A 14841-nucleotide genomic window follows, 5' to 3' on the forward strand; every position below is an offset into this window, starting at 1 on the left:
ATTTTAAGTTCAAGAACTCACATGAAATGCAAAAAAGTGTCAGAATCGAGAGTGAGAGCTGTCTCATTGGAAACGGGATCTTGCTTTAATTCAAAGAGTCACTGGTTCGAAACTCACTAGCTACCGGGCGTTCACCCGAGTTGAAGCGACAGTGGGATGATTTGAAGAAAGAGGACCACGGGTTCGAACCTAACCAGCTCACGGGTCTTCACCCGAGTTGAAGAGACAGTGGGATGATTTGGAAAAAGGGGATCGGGTTCCAATCTTATAGCCTTGTTAGTCCGATTTATCTACCTATGTTGGCTATGGAACTAGTCGGCAGGTTCCTACGGAAAAATCCTAAGCAGGCTTATAGAACTAGTCGGCAGGTTCCTGGGAAAAATTTTAGACAGACCATGGTGTATTGTAATACCCTTTTTTTGAAGAAAATTGTCAGTATTAAACCTCAGCAACAACGATGATATCGTAAATGAATTCCTGATTTCGATTTTGAGCATCAAAAAGAAATTTTCGTGAAAAGTTCCGAATTGCTAGATATTAACTAACTAAAAATTAGGGTCGTCATTCATCATAAATCATCAGACAATTGGGAATGAGAAGAACTAAGCTACTTATAATCAATTATTATTCTCAGTAGTAGATCTTGAATTTATCTCTGACGATAAAAGTTCGAAAAGTTTCAACATTCACCAACTAAATAATTCGTCATTTTATAAAAGACGGGCTGAGGGGAGAAATTTTCAACATTGACGAACCAATCATTCATCTCTCTCATTTAATTGATGTGAAGCGAGAAAGTGAACCAAAAGTCTTGTCATTTAGAGATAAGCAGCTAGTTTCAACTTTCAACATACTCCCTCTCTCCTTCATTTTCTTTAGTTACTTTTTGACATGTTTTTTCACACTCATTTAAAGTATAGTTACATAATATATTTTTTTAATTTTTTTCACTGAATAAAAATTTGATGTTTAAATTTTTATTAAAAAAAATTATGAAACTATACTTTATAAGAGTATCGAAATACGTGAAGGGGACGGAGGAAGTATTTATTTTCTCTTTTGTATACATGTTCTGTCGTACTTGCTGATGTTAACAGAACTGTAGTATCGGTTTCTCTTGCTCACTGGTCTTTTTACCCTGAATTTAAAGGAGCTAACTTCCAGTTTCTGTAGAAGTACTTTAGTGGTGATTGATATGTGACTATGTGAGAATTAATTACAAACCTAAGACTTCTAGAATCATATTGATTATTGAATATTCACTTTTTTCCCCTGAAAAACTCATTTTTGAGTTGAAGAGTGACTAAAAATGCCTATTTAAGAGGTAAAAGTTTGATGCTAAGGTTGATCAGAAGCGAACTCGTAATTTTTGTCAGAGCCCGTACTTCGTGATATTATGTTAAGTGACAAATTCTTTTGACATTTTAAGATGTGAGGAGAAGGGTTCACCACGATTGTGTAGTATATTTTAACCGCTATACCGCCTTATGCATTTGAGCCTCACTTGAGTAGATGAATCTCAGAATCCGTGATAGTTCAAACTAGTTAGCCACCTTATTTAGATCTGTGTCATCTTGGAGTAATTATTCAGACCCATTGACATTAATAAGTTACATCTGATTTAGGAGGCGTTTGTATGATGGTGGGATTGTGGGAATATAATCGGAAATGAGAATCGGGAATGAGCAGAGCCGTGCCTGAGGGTGTTCCAAGTGTTCAACGGAACAGGGCCCAAAAATTTGAGGGGCCTTTTTTTAGTGCCTTATACACATAATATATATTGTTGGAAAAAAAGTAATTATAATTTCATTCCAAAAAAAAAAAGTGCAGACAGAATAAAGTTTAAAAAATAATACATGCTAACTAATTATCAATTACAATTATAAGTAAACTTAAAACATGTTATATTGATCTTAAAGATTAAAATTAATCATAATAATTTAATATAGACTACAAGTCTTATTTATTTCATTAAAATATAATACAACCGTGAACACTAGGGTTTTGTAGACAACTTCTATATTTTATCATTTTTTTAGTAATTCAATTCTTAGGTGATTAATTTATTTTATTTTATAACTACATGCAATTGTTTACATATTAAATGAAAAATATTAACTTATAAAATTACATTAATTAAATTATATATTTATATAAAATTTAAATAGGTTTACATATAAATTATGTTTATGTCATTGTTTTTTTTGGTAATGATTACATCTTATTAATTATGTACTCGTATTTATCTCTTGATTTTCGATTTATTTAAATTATATTATAAAAGAAAATATTTAGTTAATTTTTGTATTTTATTTACTTTATTATTTTATTTTATTTTAATTATAGGGCAACATTTTAAAATTTTGTACAGGGCACATAAAATCTCAGGTACGGCTCTGGGAATGAGGTATGAAAATGTGGAGTATAAGAATGAGTATCCGTACGATGTGTAAGGATTAAACCTACCAAGTTGGATTGATAGAGCTTAAAAACTTTGGTCGGACAGAGGAGAAACAATCTTTCCGTGATACAACAGGTTCAATATATGACAAGGTGCATTAAAACGACACCACAGTGTTACGTGGTCATGCCCTGTGTTAGATCCCTAGCTGGGCGTTTTGCAAGAGTAGTGATAGTATTCGCCGTAATGTGATTGTTCTGTTATGCTATTCATGTCTTTTTTATGTAATCTTTTCTCTCTTCATATCAAACCATAAACATGTTCTATAACTATATTAAACTAACAAACAAACTATGATTAATTAGAATAAACACAAACGTATATAAAATTGAAAAGACCAGCATCAAGGTCATCAACTGTTTAAATTTGATGTTCCAAGCTGTCCTTAAAACTTTCTTGCCTATTTGACACCATAATATTTAGGGATTTCATTGAGAACCTATTTTAGCCCGAACTTTTGTGGCCAGCATGCGGGTTATTGTTCAAACTAGTATCAAGGTTTAAAAGTTAGAAGGCCACATTGTCTAACAAGTAAAAGTCCAACAACATTGTTGAGCCTGCGAAGCCACTTCTGCAACACTGAGTGCCAAAATGCCAGGCTGCGCGGAAATTGATTCACATGCTGACATAGCAAAAGCTACAAAGCTATACCAGATGTTAGTACCCCTTTTAGATATATTGCCGGGTAATTAAGTGCAATTCGGATATACATTGCTGAGTTATCCAGTTCAGCAAAGTTGCCTCAGACATCCAAAATACAGAAGAATAATAACATCACAAATTTTGGTGTAGATATAACGGTATATAATCACTGGATGGATTAGTGAATGATTAGTCAATAGCAAATCGTTGTAATTCATTTTATCTTCTTCTGTGCATGATTCTCTGTCAATTACTACTAAGAGATCATCAATTAAAAGATTCTTCTGCAGTGTTGCATCTTTAGAACACTAGAGCAGCTCCAGTTCTGGCATTATAGATCAAATAATTTTTTTTATTTCGTAACATACATAAGGAATTGTAGAATCAGCTGTAACTCTGTAACTACTCACTAATGTTGTTACATCATCACTATCAGAAATCAAGTTCACATGGATAGGATAAATTGAATTTAATTGAATAAGGTAAATATTATCAGCCATGAGCCCATATTGTGGGAGTAAATCGGCTAATAATTAAACGGATTGAGAACATTAGGATTGTATACTTGAATCTGCCATCCATTTGGATCATTAATATCAGTCGCATATCCATATCCGCAGGCTTGACAATATTTATCAGGTGGCAAGAAGACGACGTTCCTCTCTGAAGCCATGCACAACGAATTAATAGAAGCTTCTAGAAGAGCCTCCCAACCAGAATTTTGATCATAATCATCATCAAATTGAATCAATGGCTCCATCTCTTCAAATTTCTTGATTTTTGTCATGGTACAATTATCTTTGGCATTTCCGCAATCTTTGCTACCAAGAAACTCAAGCCTCATAATCTTTTCATCGCGATTTGAGCTTGATGGAGACTCCAATGTTGATGTAATAGAAGATTCAGATGTAGAAGACGACGACTGATCAGTTATCTGCCACATTCCATTCAGGAAAGTTTCAAGAGCTTTTATCTGAATTTGAGGAATCTTATCAACCAAAGGGAACTCGTATGACCCGCAAAGCAACAGAGTCTTGCACCAATCAAAGAATTCACAAAGTTGATTTGCTTGAATTGCTGCTTTTTTGTAGATACTAAAAGCAGTTATACTATTTCTGTAATGAACCTGAGTGAGATGTTCTAAAACTACGACGATCTTTCTTCTAAAAATTGAGTAACATATGAAGCTGTCGCGAATTATGTACTTCATGGCCGATTGGACCACAAAGTTCCTTGGAGCTATCCCGGATGGCTTGCATTCCATGACTCTATCAATTAGGCTCTGAACTTGTAACAACATTTCAAGCAATTCGTCGAACACTTCCATTTTATCACCTTCACTTACTAAACACATCTCTTCGCGGTCAACAAATTGTAATTCTACACCAACATATGAACATTCAAGCGCTTCATCAAGTAGGCAAGCGTATGATCTAATGAAAAGCGTGTAATCCTCAGAGGCTGATGAGGAGAAGTCTCGGAAATGACACGGATTAAGTGACAAATAGCCATTGGATCGGATCCAGAGGAGATGGTCCCGAAAGTCATTATCATCAGGCAATGATCGAAGCAAACGGTGAAGAAGAACAAGGCATTTCAATGCAACTCTCCAGCATTGCGTCCTCCCAAATCTTCTAGCAAAGCTAATTGCAAAATCGTGATACGAAGAAGGAGAAATAGAGAAGATTTTGAGGAGCTGATGAACATATTTATCATGCAGTGGAAAGTCATCAGGAGATGTGGCCTTGACAACTATCAAGTCAAGGTCACAGAACCCTCCAGCAGTGGCAACTTTCGCGTACCTGACGAGGGTGTGCTCTCTTACGGAGGTGAAGACTTGTCTGATTCGCCTCTGCATGTTGGGAAACAGAGGAGATATTAGACGAGGGTGTACTTGACTTGTTTATGTTTCGCAAGTTCAGAAGAGGACAGGCTATAAGAGGTGTTTGCACAAGGTTGTGATTTGTGAAGCATAGGTAAGCACGAGGCGGCGAGTTATTGTTTTTGTAAAAATTGGACACATTGGTGTAAGATTGGCATTTCGATGTTAGATATGAAAGACAGCTATAAGAAACTTTTATTTTTTGCAATGTAATTAGCGAAAGATCCAATCCGAGCATCGGAATGTATGTTCTACTAACACCGTACAGGAAGAATGATTTTACAAGCTACTTGTTGAACCAGAAATTTTCGTGTACTTGAGAAGCATATTGGAACAAGGTATATTAGGCTCTTGCAGTGCAATTTCATAATCTAAGTCATCAACAGTGTATATTTTGTTATGTAGTGTTTGCTGTGATGTGCATCTAGTCATTGTTTTGGACTTATAAGCTAGTTGCCGAATTGTCGATTCCCTTTCAAGTAATACTGGGATTTGTTTAAAGGCTTGAGTTGCTGACATGCATTTAGCTTTAGGTTCTGAAGGTTTGGAAATTGCTGAGTGCAGGCACTCCACTGAACAATTTTAATGAAATTAAATGCCAAATGTGTGAGCCAATGGAACCCAGATCATTTGTTTCCGACTTTTCTACGCAGAATGCGTCATAGAGCCTTAAGCTGAAATATATTTGTTTGTGTAATAAGTCAGAAGTCGGCTTAACGTCAGAAATAAGTCAAAAGCAGACTTAAAGCCAGAAGTTAGTTTGAGGTATTTTTTTCAGTGACTTATTTTTTTTATACAATTACCCCTAAGCCATAAGTTACCCATAAATCAATTTTATTTTTATTTTATATTTTTGTAACCTTCAAGTCATTAATAAGTCAAAATTACTCAAACAGATATTTTAAACTCCCAACTTATCACATAAGTGACGTTAAGTCATAAGTCATAAGATAAACCAAACGGGCTCATTGTAGAACTTCAAGGTTGTGTAAATTTCCATTCATATGCATTCGAGTCCGTTTTAAGAAAGTAGACACTGGTGTAAGCTTCTATAGTGTTAGAGATGATATGTTAGCATCAATATTTGTGTCTGTAAATTGTGTGTATATTTTTTTAAGGACGTAGTAGAAGTGTACAGGATAGCTTACCATGAATCCATGATCCTGAGGATCGTTTGCGTGGTGCAATCATGGTGTGTGATATAGGAATTGGTTTTCAATTTTTATACAAAGATAAGAGCTAGACGAATTTGACCCCAAAGACAAAAAAACAACTATGATGATTCAGCCATGCATGGGATAATATTTTACCAAATGGCCTCAAGCATCTATTGATTTTGTGCCCGATGTTTCTCTACATCTTTTCCTCTTTGGTGACATCCAGTATACGCTGATTGTTCACACACACCATACCTCGAAGGACCTCTCTGTTCCGCTAAAGAGAAACTTCATAAGAATTAACATATGATAGCTTGTTTCTCTGAAATCTAGGTATCAATACAAGCTTGTTTCTGTCCTCCAAAATGTTGAAGAACTTGAATCTTGGCGAATTACAACATCTAGAAAATTTTTGTTTGTTCAAAACGATATGAAGTCGGAGATTCCCTTTGATAACAGGTTATCATACGGGGAGTTGTCCAGTCAAGTATGTTTCCTGCAACACTAAAGAAGCTTACACTAGTATGTACTTTTTTAAAATGGGATAAAATGCAAAAAATTGGAATGCCACCAGCCCTGGAGATTCTCAATTTACAGTGTGAAGCATTCCACGGTGAACGATGGAAACTAATGATGGTGGGTTCTGTGGCCTCAAACATTTGGCATTCAAGTTCATGAGAATTGTCCAATGGAGTGCCAGTAATGAGGAATTTCCGATGCTTGAGCACTTAAAGTTGGGTGAATGTCTGCAACTCGAGGAAATTCCATTGGTATAGGAGATATACACACTTTGCATCATGCTATTGCGCAGTCTGCACAGAGAATTAAAGAAGATCAAGTGAAGAAAGTTACTGATTGTTTGAAGGTATCAATTTTTCAAGCATGATGTATTCTGATTCTAGATATGCAAACTTCAGTTTGATTAGAAAAAGTACTTCTCTTGACATTTTATAAACTGCTCCTGTAATCTGGCTTGCTTGTACAATTTTATTGCTGTAGAACTCTTTACTAGTGCTGATTGCTTATCCCACTTTTGAAGCCAAGAGACCACAGCAAATTAGAGAAAACAAAGCATGACTATTCTGAAATGGGGTATAAATAAGAACCCGAAAATCAAATCTAAGCCATTTTAAACATAACAATGAGAGGATCACCATCACTTAAGCCAAGCCATTTCTTCCCATTTTCGTCGAACACGCCTACATTCCCACAAACAACCTTACAGAAGCTACAAACACTAGGACAGAAAACTATTTTGTACCCATCACCATTCTCATTCTTTTCAAACTTAAACCAATTACTCACTGTATTCACCCCTGGGTGCCCCGTTAGCCCCCCACTCTTAACATACCTCCGTCCAGTAATCTCATCGACGCTTCCAACTTTCCACCCAGTGGATTGCACACAGATTGTAGCAGCATGAAACACAATATTCAAATCACTAGACAAGCTCACATTAGCATCCGCTTTATAGTTCACTGGTAAAAATCTTACTGGCAGGCCATTAGATTGTTCATGACTCTCTTGCATCACATAAAAAGGGCATCTCCTGTCTCTCGACGCAAGGCCAAGGCCACCACCACCATTTCCCCCACCCGGGGCAGCAGGCAATATATAGTACTTGGCAGCAACTTGTAGTTCTTGACCATCTACATCTAGCACTGCCTGGAAGTCTCCAGGTCCCAAGCAATGCCCGAGGAGCATAGCGTTACACGAGACGATTATAATACACAGAAATGCAGCAGATTTGGTGCACATACTTGAACACTTAGATACTGAACAAAATGTCAAAAACTAAGCAGGAGAACACAGACTATAAATTGGACACAGAACAGAACATTAACTGTATAAGTGATGAGTTTGTGGCTAAATCTAGTGGATTTGATGTCCATTTATGAAGATTTTTGATGTGGTCCAAATGCATGATCATGTATTATTATCAAATGGAGACAAAAATGAAAGTTCACGAGAGGGAGGGGAGAAAAGTAAGATTCCTTTTTTTTTCGACAATGCAGGCTTATATGTCTTACAAATGGTATATGTTCTAATAATGTTCTAATAATTCTCGGGGTGAGGCAGAGTCGAATCCGGGTGTCCGGATAAACCCACCACTGGCCTATCCAATCGTTAGTGTTGTGTAATAGATGCCAAGTCATTTCTTGGTTGGCGTAGCTTATGAGATGGACTTCATGAATGTAGGCAGTTGGTATTCAAAACAGGACATGTGACACAACCTAACCAAAATCAATGCCTGTAGAACAAGGGTCTCTCTCTCTCAAGTCTGACCCACAAGAAAAATTATTAGAAAAATGGAGATGCAGGGGATCGAACCCTGTACCTCTCGCATGCAAAGCGAGCGCTCTACCATTTGAGCTACATCCCCTTCAATTATAATCAAGTTACCCAACTTCCACAATATTGTTGTTCTAAACCGGCCCTTCATGTTTGTTTACAGAGCATCTTTAATGCATTTCCCATGCAAGTGTTGCTGCTTTATATTTACTTTGGGCTCTTTATGCATCATGCATTCACCCTGTTTACTAAAATTTTATGTCTGCAGATTTATAATAAATCATGTATTCTTGTTCCATACTATTTCACTCGTTTTCTTTACGGGATGTCGAAGGTACAATGACAAAAACAAAGAGGTGTTATAGTTTATATATGTGTTAAAAAATCGTAATTATTTTTACTATATGGATTTTTCGTATTAATTATTAGTCCAATTTCTAACTCATACCACATCACAACAGTCGTGTCAATGTCATGATCCATTCGTTACATTTTCTATGAAAGATTTGAATGAATATAACAGGATGACCGGCTTCATATTCTTAATTCATTTTAGTGAGTTAGGCACCCATAGAGACCTGTGACCTACTTGATATTATTGAACGATAATAATTATATTCTTGTGTAATGAATTTATTGGGACATTTGAATTCATGATATTGTCAATCAATATTTCACTGATAGCCTCACTTGTACAACAAAGAAACATACTGTTACCAGACTATTTGTTGTCTGAAATTACAAAATTTATAGTGTAAATGTCAGAATCTAGACTATATTCTAATTAAGAAGCCGATGATAATCAATAGCAAAAGATATACTCTATAATTACTCTTATTCTCGAGGAATCGGCAAGAACTCAGCTAGGGCAATTGTCATAGATATATGAATCATGCATGCCACTCCACATTGCAGGCTTGGTCAAGTGACAAAATCCAAGTGAGATCCTGCTATTTTGGAAAAGCAATCCTTTATAAAAATCCAAAAACTCCTAGTTCTGTACTATCCTTATGTATGCAGAAACAAGTTCGGCGAATTAATCACAGTGCAGTTTTCGCTTTTGGGACCGTTCCAAGTACCAAGTTGCATGCTTTTGTAGCCCCATGCCAACCATAACTTTGAGGGTTGTAAGCATCAGGAAGGTTATAGCTGACAGGAAGAAGATGCAAAAGAGTTTCCACACGAAGGGGCCTTGAGGGAGATGAGCAGCATACACCGGACTTAATACTCGTATGATCTGACATGAAAATTGTAAATATCTGATAAACTACTTATCTTTGTAACATATCTGAACACACTTCTCAAAGGCACATAGTGCTAATTTACAAAGGTATCAATAAAAGCTGAAAGAAGTGTTCTAAACCACAAAACAGTGTCAAGCTTACCACGCATGCAGGTGCCAGGGGAACGAAAGTAAGCTTTTTCTTCTCATTTTCTTCTTCTAACTTAAGTCTCTGCCAAAAAATGAATGCAGTCTCTATGATAATGAGGCTAGCATAATGATAAATCTAGCATAATGATACTCTTAAATCCGAGTAATATATAAGTAAACTGTAAACTGTAAACTTTTAACATCATTGCTAGTGAAAGCCACAAACTCCTATGAAACTATCTAGTATACAAGGCCAAAAATCAATTTAAAAAATAGATTTCTAAAATGACATGGAAACACCTAGCATGCCATGTTGATCATCTCTAAGGCCAATCAATGATTTATAATGATTAAATCTTTAAAGCACTTTTTAAAATCTTCATCATTTCAGTCTGCTGTATTAGCTACAGTACCTAACAAACAGAAGGCAATAAGGAGCATTGCAGTGAGTAGTTGGTCATTACAAACATAATTTTCTTTATATATTTATACAAAAATTTATCTCAATATCCCCTGGCACTGTAATTAGGCATAACAGACTACAATTAACTATACATAAACTTGAAGATTCAATTTCCATCCAGTTAGACTGCAGACTAATTAACCAGCAGGGTGGTGCACGCATTAACATGCAACTGCGCACTAAAATGTTCATCATTGAAGAACTATCTCTTCTGATGATTAAAAGCAAGAATAATTTTAATGCACAATATTATCAACTAATCAAATTGCTTTATTATTAGACCATGGTATTTGATTCGTCAAAACTATCATTTTTGTATACTCTTTAATATATAAGGCGCAACACAATCCTTACTTTTTTTGAGTTAAACCACATATAGAATTTGAATAATAAGAAAATCCATCTTTAGAGCGGTCTAATGCAATATTAAAAAGTTAATTATTGAAACAATTTACCTGTCTGCATAGGTCTTCAAGAAATTCGGAGAATACAATGGGCTTTATGTCATTAAACTTCGCGATAAACGAGTGCTTGATTGTGTCGATCATTATTTCACAAATATAAACCATAGAAGCATTCTGAAATTCAAGCAATACACAAATGCAAACAGAGAGCCAATATAAGTGAAACAAATTCCTATAATATTTTCTATGCTTAATTCATCATCCCACATCTCTTATTAAATCATAAAGATGAAGTGAACTTACAAATAGAAATTTTTCAAACCAAGGATACTCAGCCTCCACAGTATATTGAGCAAAGACAAATAATATGAACGATGAAATGTGGAATCTCTCAACTGAATCTGGTATCAACATCATGGAATGTATTAAAGCAATGATGTAAGATGACGTTTTGAAATATAAAACTGAGTTCAGTATCAAGACAAATAAATAGTTAAAAGGAGTCATAGATAGTAATAGTCTCACCCACAGAAAAGAAAGATAAAAAATATTAACAACCTTGATCAAGCCATATAATGGAAAATTTGTGTGTGTTTCTGTTAAGTCGATTTCATGCATTACTATCACTAAGTATTGCACAACTGTGCCACTAACAGTACATAGGTAATATGATTCGTAGTTGCCTTGACATGCCAGAGAAGCCACTTCCATTTCTAAAATAATGCTGGGAAACAGTCTTTAGTTTTTTAGAGAGGATCTTACCACTATATACCATGACTTGTACATTATCCTTGCTGAAACGCTTGAAAACGCTGCTTTTGATCTCAGCAAAGTTGTTAGATACAAGCAAAGCCAGCAATGTATTATTGTGAGCAACCACACAGGTTGAAAGAGTAATGGCCTCAGCTAATAATATGAATGAATGAATAAGTAGAAATAGTCAAGGAACCAAATTTCAGGTAGAGGCGTAGAGCATAAGACTATTCTAGCACCACTATGAACAATAATACAACAAAAGAATACAAGGATATTTGATGAAATCACGGCTAAAGCCCCATCAGAAATGAATCTCCACAACCAGTAATTCGTGTTTTCTTGGTCACAATTTGCTAGTCCTTCTGCAGAATTGAAAAGGGTATGCAACACATCTCCACCCAAACTTTGGCACATTTTGTCAAATATCTGCTACCCAGGATATATATCAGTTCAAAGAGGATTCATGTGTAGAACACCCAACAAAGGTTATAGATGAGGCATAGAAAATTTTATTTTATCCTCTAGTATGGATGTGGATCTTTTACAAGGGTTAAATGGCTATTTTACAAGGATAGATGAGGCTATCCTTGCTGAAACGCTTGATTTTCGCAAAATTATGTCTCACCTCCAACACATTGTAAACCACATAAAGTTTGATTGTCCCTTGACCACGGATTATGTGATATATTAGGCTGATGTCTGAGTCACAAGACATAAACAACCTGATTTTAGATGCTCAATTTAACATTTGGTCAGCGGATGAGACAAAAGGTTGAAAAAAAGTGTGCAGTGTGTAAATATTCTTATAAAACCTGTCTGTTCTAAAAGAAAAACTCCACAGGCCAGCGCAACAAAACAACCGAAATCACATAGTTCTGCTGCTGAAGGCCTTATAAAATGCCTGCCACAAGCATGATCTAGTTATTTTCAGAGTATAGAGTTGAGTACTTTACCCAAAAAAGTTGCATAACACATACAGGTGCAAACAATGGAACCTGACTCTGTTACCCAACTATCTATGTAAGTCCTAGTTACAGCAGTGAACTAAATAGCTATATTTTTCATGGAAACTATAATTCTAACTAGTTTTATAGAACTTAAAGTTCCCCAGATAACTAAATAGTCTTTTGAGTCATCAATAATTTAAATCAGAAATGCACAGATTCATCATCCTGATCAACACTGAACTATAGCAACTGTACATTTATATTCATTAATCCTTTCAAACTTTAAATAAGCATCATCCCGTACTTTAAACATCAATTCAGTTCCTCTTCGATATGGATTTTGTCTAACACAATTACACCACTCCAACTAATTAATAAGTAGCTAATTTCAAGGTAAATCACTTAATAAAGCAAGCAGGATTCCATATATACATTTTAATCAATGCTTAAAAAAGGAAAAAACTAAACACTCACCTTGCATTCAGATTCCTCCAAGCAACCATGATAAGTCTTATAGGCATTATGGTCACTATTGATAGAAATGAATCAAAGCATACAAAGTAGCCGACACTTATGAGCTGCATAAGCAGAGTCATTAAGGATTATCAATGAAAGAACGCAGGGCAGTTATAACATTGTGCATTCACAGGATTCAAATATGTAGAATCATCTGCCATCGTCCTTTACTAATAATCTCTTAAGGTAAAACTCTCAAAAGATAAAAGCCTTCTTTGAAAAAAAAATTAAGAATGCATCTCACCAGTTCACAACGCCAAGGCAAACGGAATATGGTATCATATACTCTTTCACGATCTTCCTCATTGGCCAGAGTTGATGTCGTCCGTAAGGAATTTCCACAATTCATTTCTTCTACAAAGTATTTCAGTGGAGACTTCTCTATAGACAAAAAATCTGGCAAAATAAAAAAAATAACTAGTCAAGAAAAATTTATTCAGCTAGATCACATACAAAAGCTTTGTGCTCCCTGATTATATGTCCTTGATTATACAAAGATTTCTGCTCCCTGACTATAAGTACCAGAAACTAATAAAAAACAATTCAAACAACACAAATCATTTCAAATCATATTCGTATACATAACTCACAATTAGGATCTTTCGCCATAACTACTCGTCTCCAATCCAACGATTCCTCCCTCTCCAGCTTCCGAGACCTCTTGTCCTTAACAACACCATCCACTTCCTTTCTATCCCCACTAAATTTCTCATTCTCATTCCCATTCCCATTCTCATCCTCATTGGCATTAACATTCTCCTCCCTCGCATTAACACTCCTCTGTCTTAATTCCCCCCCATGCAGCTGACAAAACTCGACGCTAACAACACTCTTCTCCTCTGGAACAGCACTCATTTCCTCATAAACCACATTCTTACTCACACTACCATTACAAACATGACTAGTCTCACACTGATCCTCAATTATATCTTCCAAACACTCGCTCCCCGCATTCTTCCTCGAGCTTTTGTTTCTCTTTTTACGACGATTACGCTTTGAATCCGATGTTGCTGCATTGGCCTCGAGAGCAGGTGGATCGGATTTGGATCGGTGCATGGGGCGCTTGGTGCTGTCATTGTCTTCAAAGGTGGCGGTGTTGAGAATGTCGAATGATAACTTACGACCACCTGACCTAACCATCATTTACGTGCATAGGTTTTGTAAAGACGAGGTAGGGTTTTGGTTGATGATCCTTGTGATTTGATTTAGCTGTCGGAGAAGAAGAGTTGTTTTGTACATTTATGTGAAACCTTAAATCAAACAGAAAGTGCACACTTGGAAGTGTGGTGATGCATTCCCGCGAATTAATAGATGCCACGTTTCTGCAATTTTCCTAACTCTATTAGGGGTCGTTTGGTTCGAAGAGTGGTATCGGGTTGGAATGAGGAATCGGGTTAAGCTGGTATGGGTTTGAGGTATCATATCTGATATCATGTGTTTGGTTGAGTGCTGGAATCAATATATGCAATTTTTGTAAAAAATAAGTTATTAATTTATATTAATTGAAAAAATTAATAAAATTATTATTGTTATGTATTTTTGCATCATTGATTTAATTTTGTATAAAACATTAATATTTGATTACTTAAATAGAGACAAAAAAAATCAAAAATGAATGGATACCCATACCTCCATCTCATACCCACCTCCCCACCTAGGTATCAAAAACTCATACCTTGGGGGTTTAAGGTATGGGTTTGAGATTATATTTTCACCAACCAAACACTAGGTATGGGTTTGGAATGGACAAACCTCATACCTTATTCCACATACCCATGAACCAAACGACCCCTTATTCTCAACCGATATTCATCCTAATCAAACTACGAGAGATTTTTTTTAGCATCTTTTCTGGTCAGGAGAATTACGGGGGTATGGATTGAGATTTTAATAGATTGTTTTTAGTTTATGGATTTTAATGGATTGTATGTGATTTTGTGATTTTGATT

The 14841-nt window shown here is 35.7% G+C and overlaps 3 protein-coding genes and 1 non-coding gene across 4 annotated transcripts; all 4 read right to left on the reverse strand.

The window, feature by feature from the left end:
- Nucleotides 1-3481: 3481 nt before the first annotated feature.
- Nucleotides 3482-5059, reverse strand: LOC108194426 (probable clathrin assembly protein At4g32285). Its single transcript, XM_017361371.2, has one exon. The coding sequence runs from the start codon at nt 4959-4961 to the stop codon at nt 3630-3632; it is 1332 nt and encodes a 443-aa protein (XP_017216860.1). The 5' UTR covers nt 4962-5059; the 3' UTR covers nt 3482-3629.
- Nucleotides 5060-7298: 2239 nt separating this feature from the next.
- Nucleotides 7299-7846, reverse strand: LOC108195102 (alpha-amylase/subtilisin inhibitor). Its single transcript, XM_064081350.1, has 2 exons — nt 7494-7846; nt 7299-7341 (listed from the first exon to the last, which is right to left on the reverse strand). Exons 1-2 carry the CDS (start codon nt 7844-7846, stop codon nt 7299-7301), a joined length of 396 nt encoding a protein of 131 aa, XP_063937420.1.
- Nucleotides 7847-8452: 606 nt separating this feature from the next.
- Nucleotides 8453-8525, reverse strand: TRNAA-UGC (transfer RNA alanine (anticodon UGC)). The gene has a single exon. It is a non-coding gene; the product is annotated as a tRNA-Ala (tRNA).
- A 600-nt stretch (nt 8526-9125) lies between these two features.
- LOC108195558 (protein POLLEN DEFECTIVE IN GUIDANCE 1) lies at nt 9126-14635 on the reverse strand. Its single transcript, XM_017362531.2, has 11 exons — nt 13483-14635; nt 13137-13288; nt 12851-12954; nt 12242-12330; nt 12055-12128; nt 11705-11855; nt 11436-11603; nt 10977-11074; nt 10725-10847; nt 9820-9888; nt 9126-9671 (listed from the first exon to the last, which is right to left on the reverse strand). The coding sequence occupies exons 1-11, from the start codon at nt 14033-14035 to the stop codon at nt 9471-9473; spliced, it is 1782 nt and encodes a 593-aa protein (XP_017218020.1). The 5' UTR covers nt 14036-14635; the 3' UTR covers nt 9126-9470.
- Nucleotides 14636-14841: the final 206 nt, after the last annotated feature.

The sequence above is a fragment of the Daucus carota genome, chromosome 7, assembly GCF_001625215.2.
Source record: "Daucus carota subsp. sativus chromosome 7, DH1 v3.0, whole genome shotgun sequence".
Classification (NCBI taxonomy): Eukaryota; Viridiplantae; Streptophyta; class Magnoliopsida; order Apiales; family Apiaceae; genus Daucus; species Daucus carota.

Coding starts and splice junctions, on each gene's coding strand:
- LOC108194426 (XM_017361371.2), bottom strand. CDS start 4,961: ATGCAGAGGCGAATCAGACAAGTCTTCACCTCCGTAAGAGAGCACACC.
- LOC108195102 (XM_064081350.1), bottom strand. CDS start 7,846: ATGCTCCTCGGGCATTGCTTGGGACCTGGAGACTTCCAGGCAGTGCTA. Junction 7,342..7,493: donor GATGAGATTACTGGACGGAG/GTATGTTAAGAG, acceptor GTGGGAATGTAG/GCGTGTTCGACGAAAATGGG.
- LOC108195558 (XM_017362531.2), bottom strand. CDS start 14,035: ATGATGGTTAGGTCAGGTGGTCGTAAGTTATCATTCGACATTCTCAAC. Junction 12,331..12,850: donor TGGAGGAATCTGAATGCAAG/GTGAGTGTTTAG, acceptor TGCTTGTGGCAG/GCATTTTATAAGGCCTTCAG. Junction 12,129..12,241: donor TTTTCTTTTAGAACAGACAG/GTTTTATAAGAA, acceptor CTTGTGACTCAG/ACATCAGCCTAATATATCAC.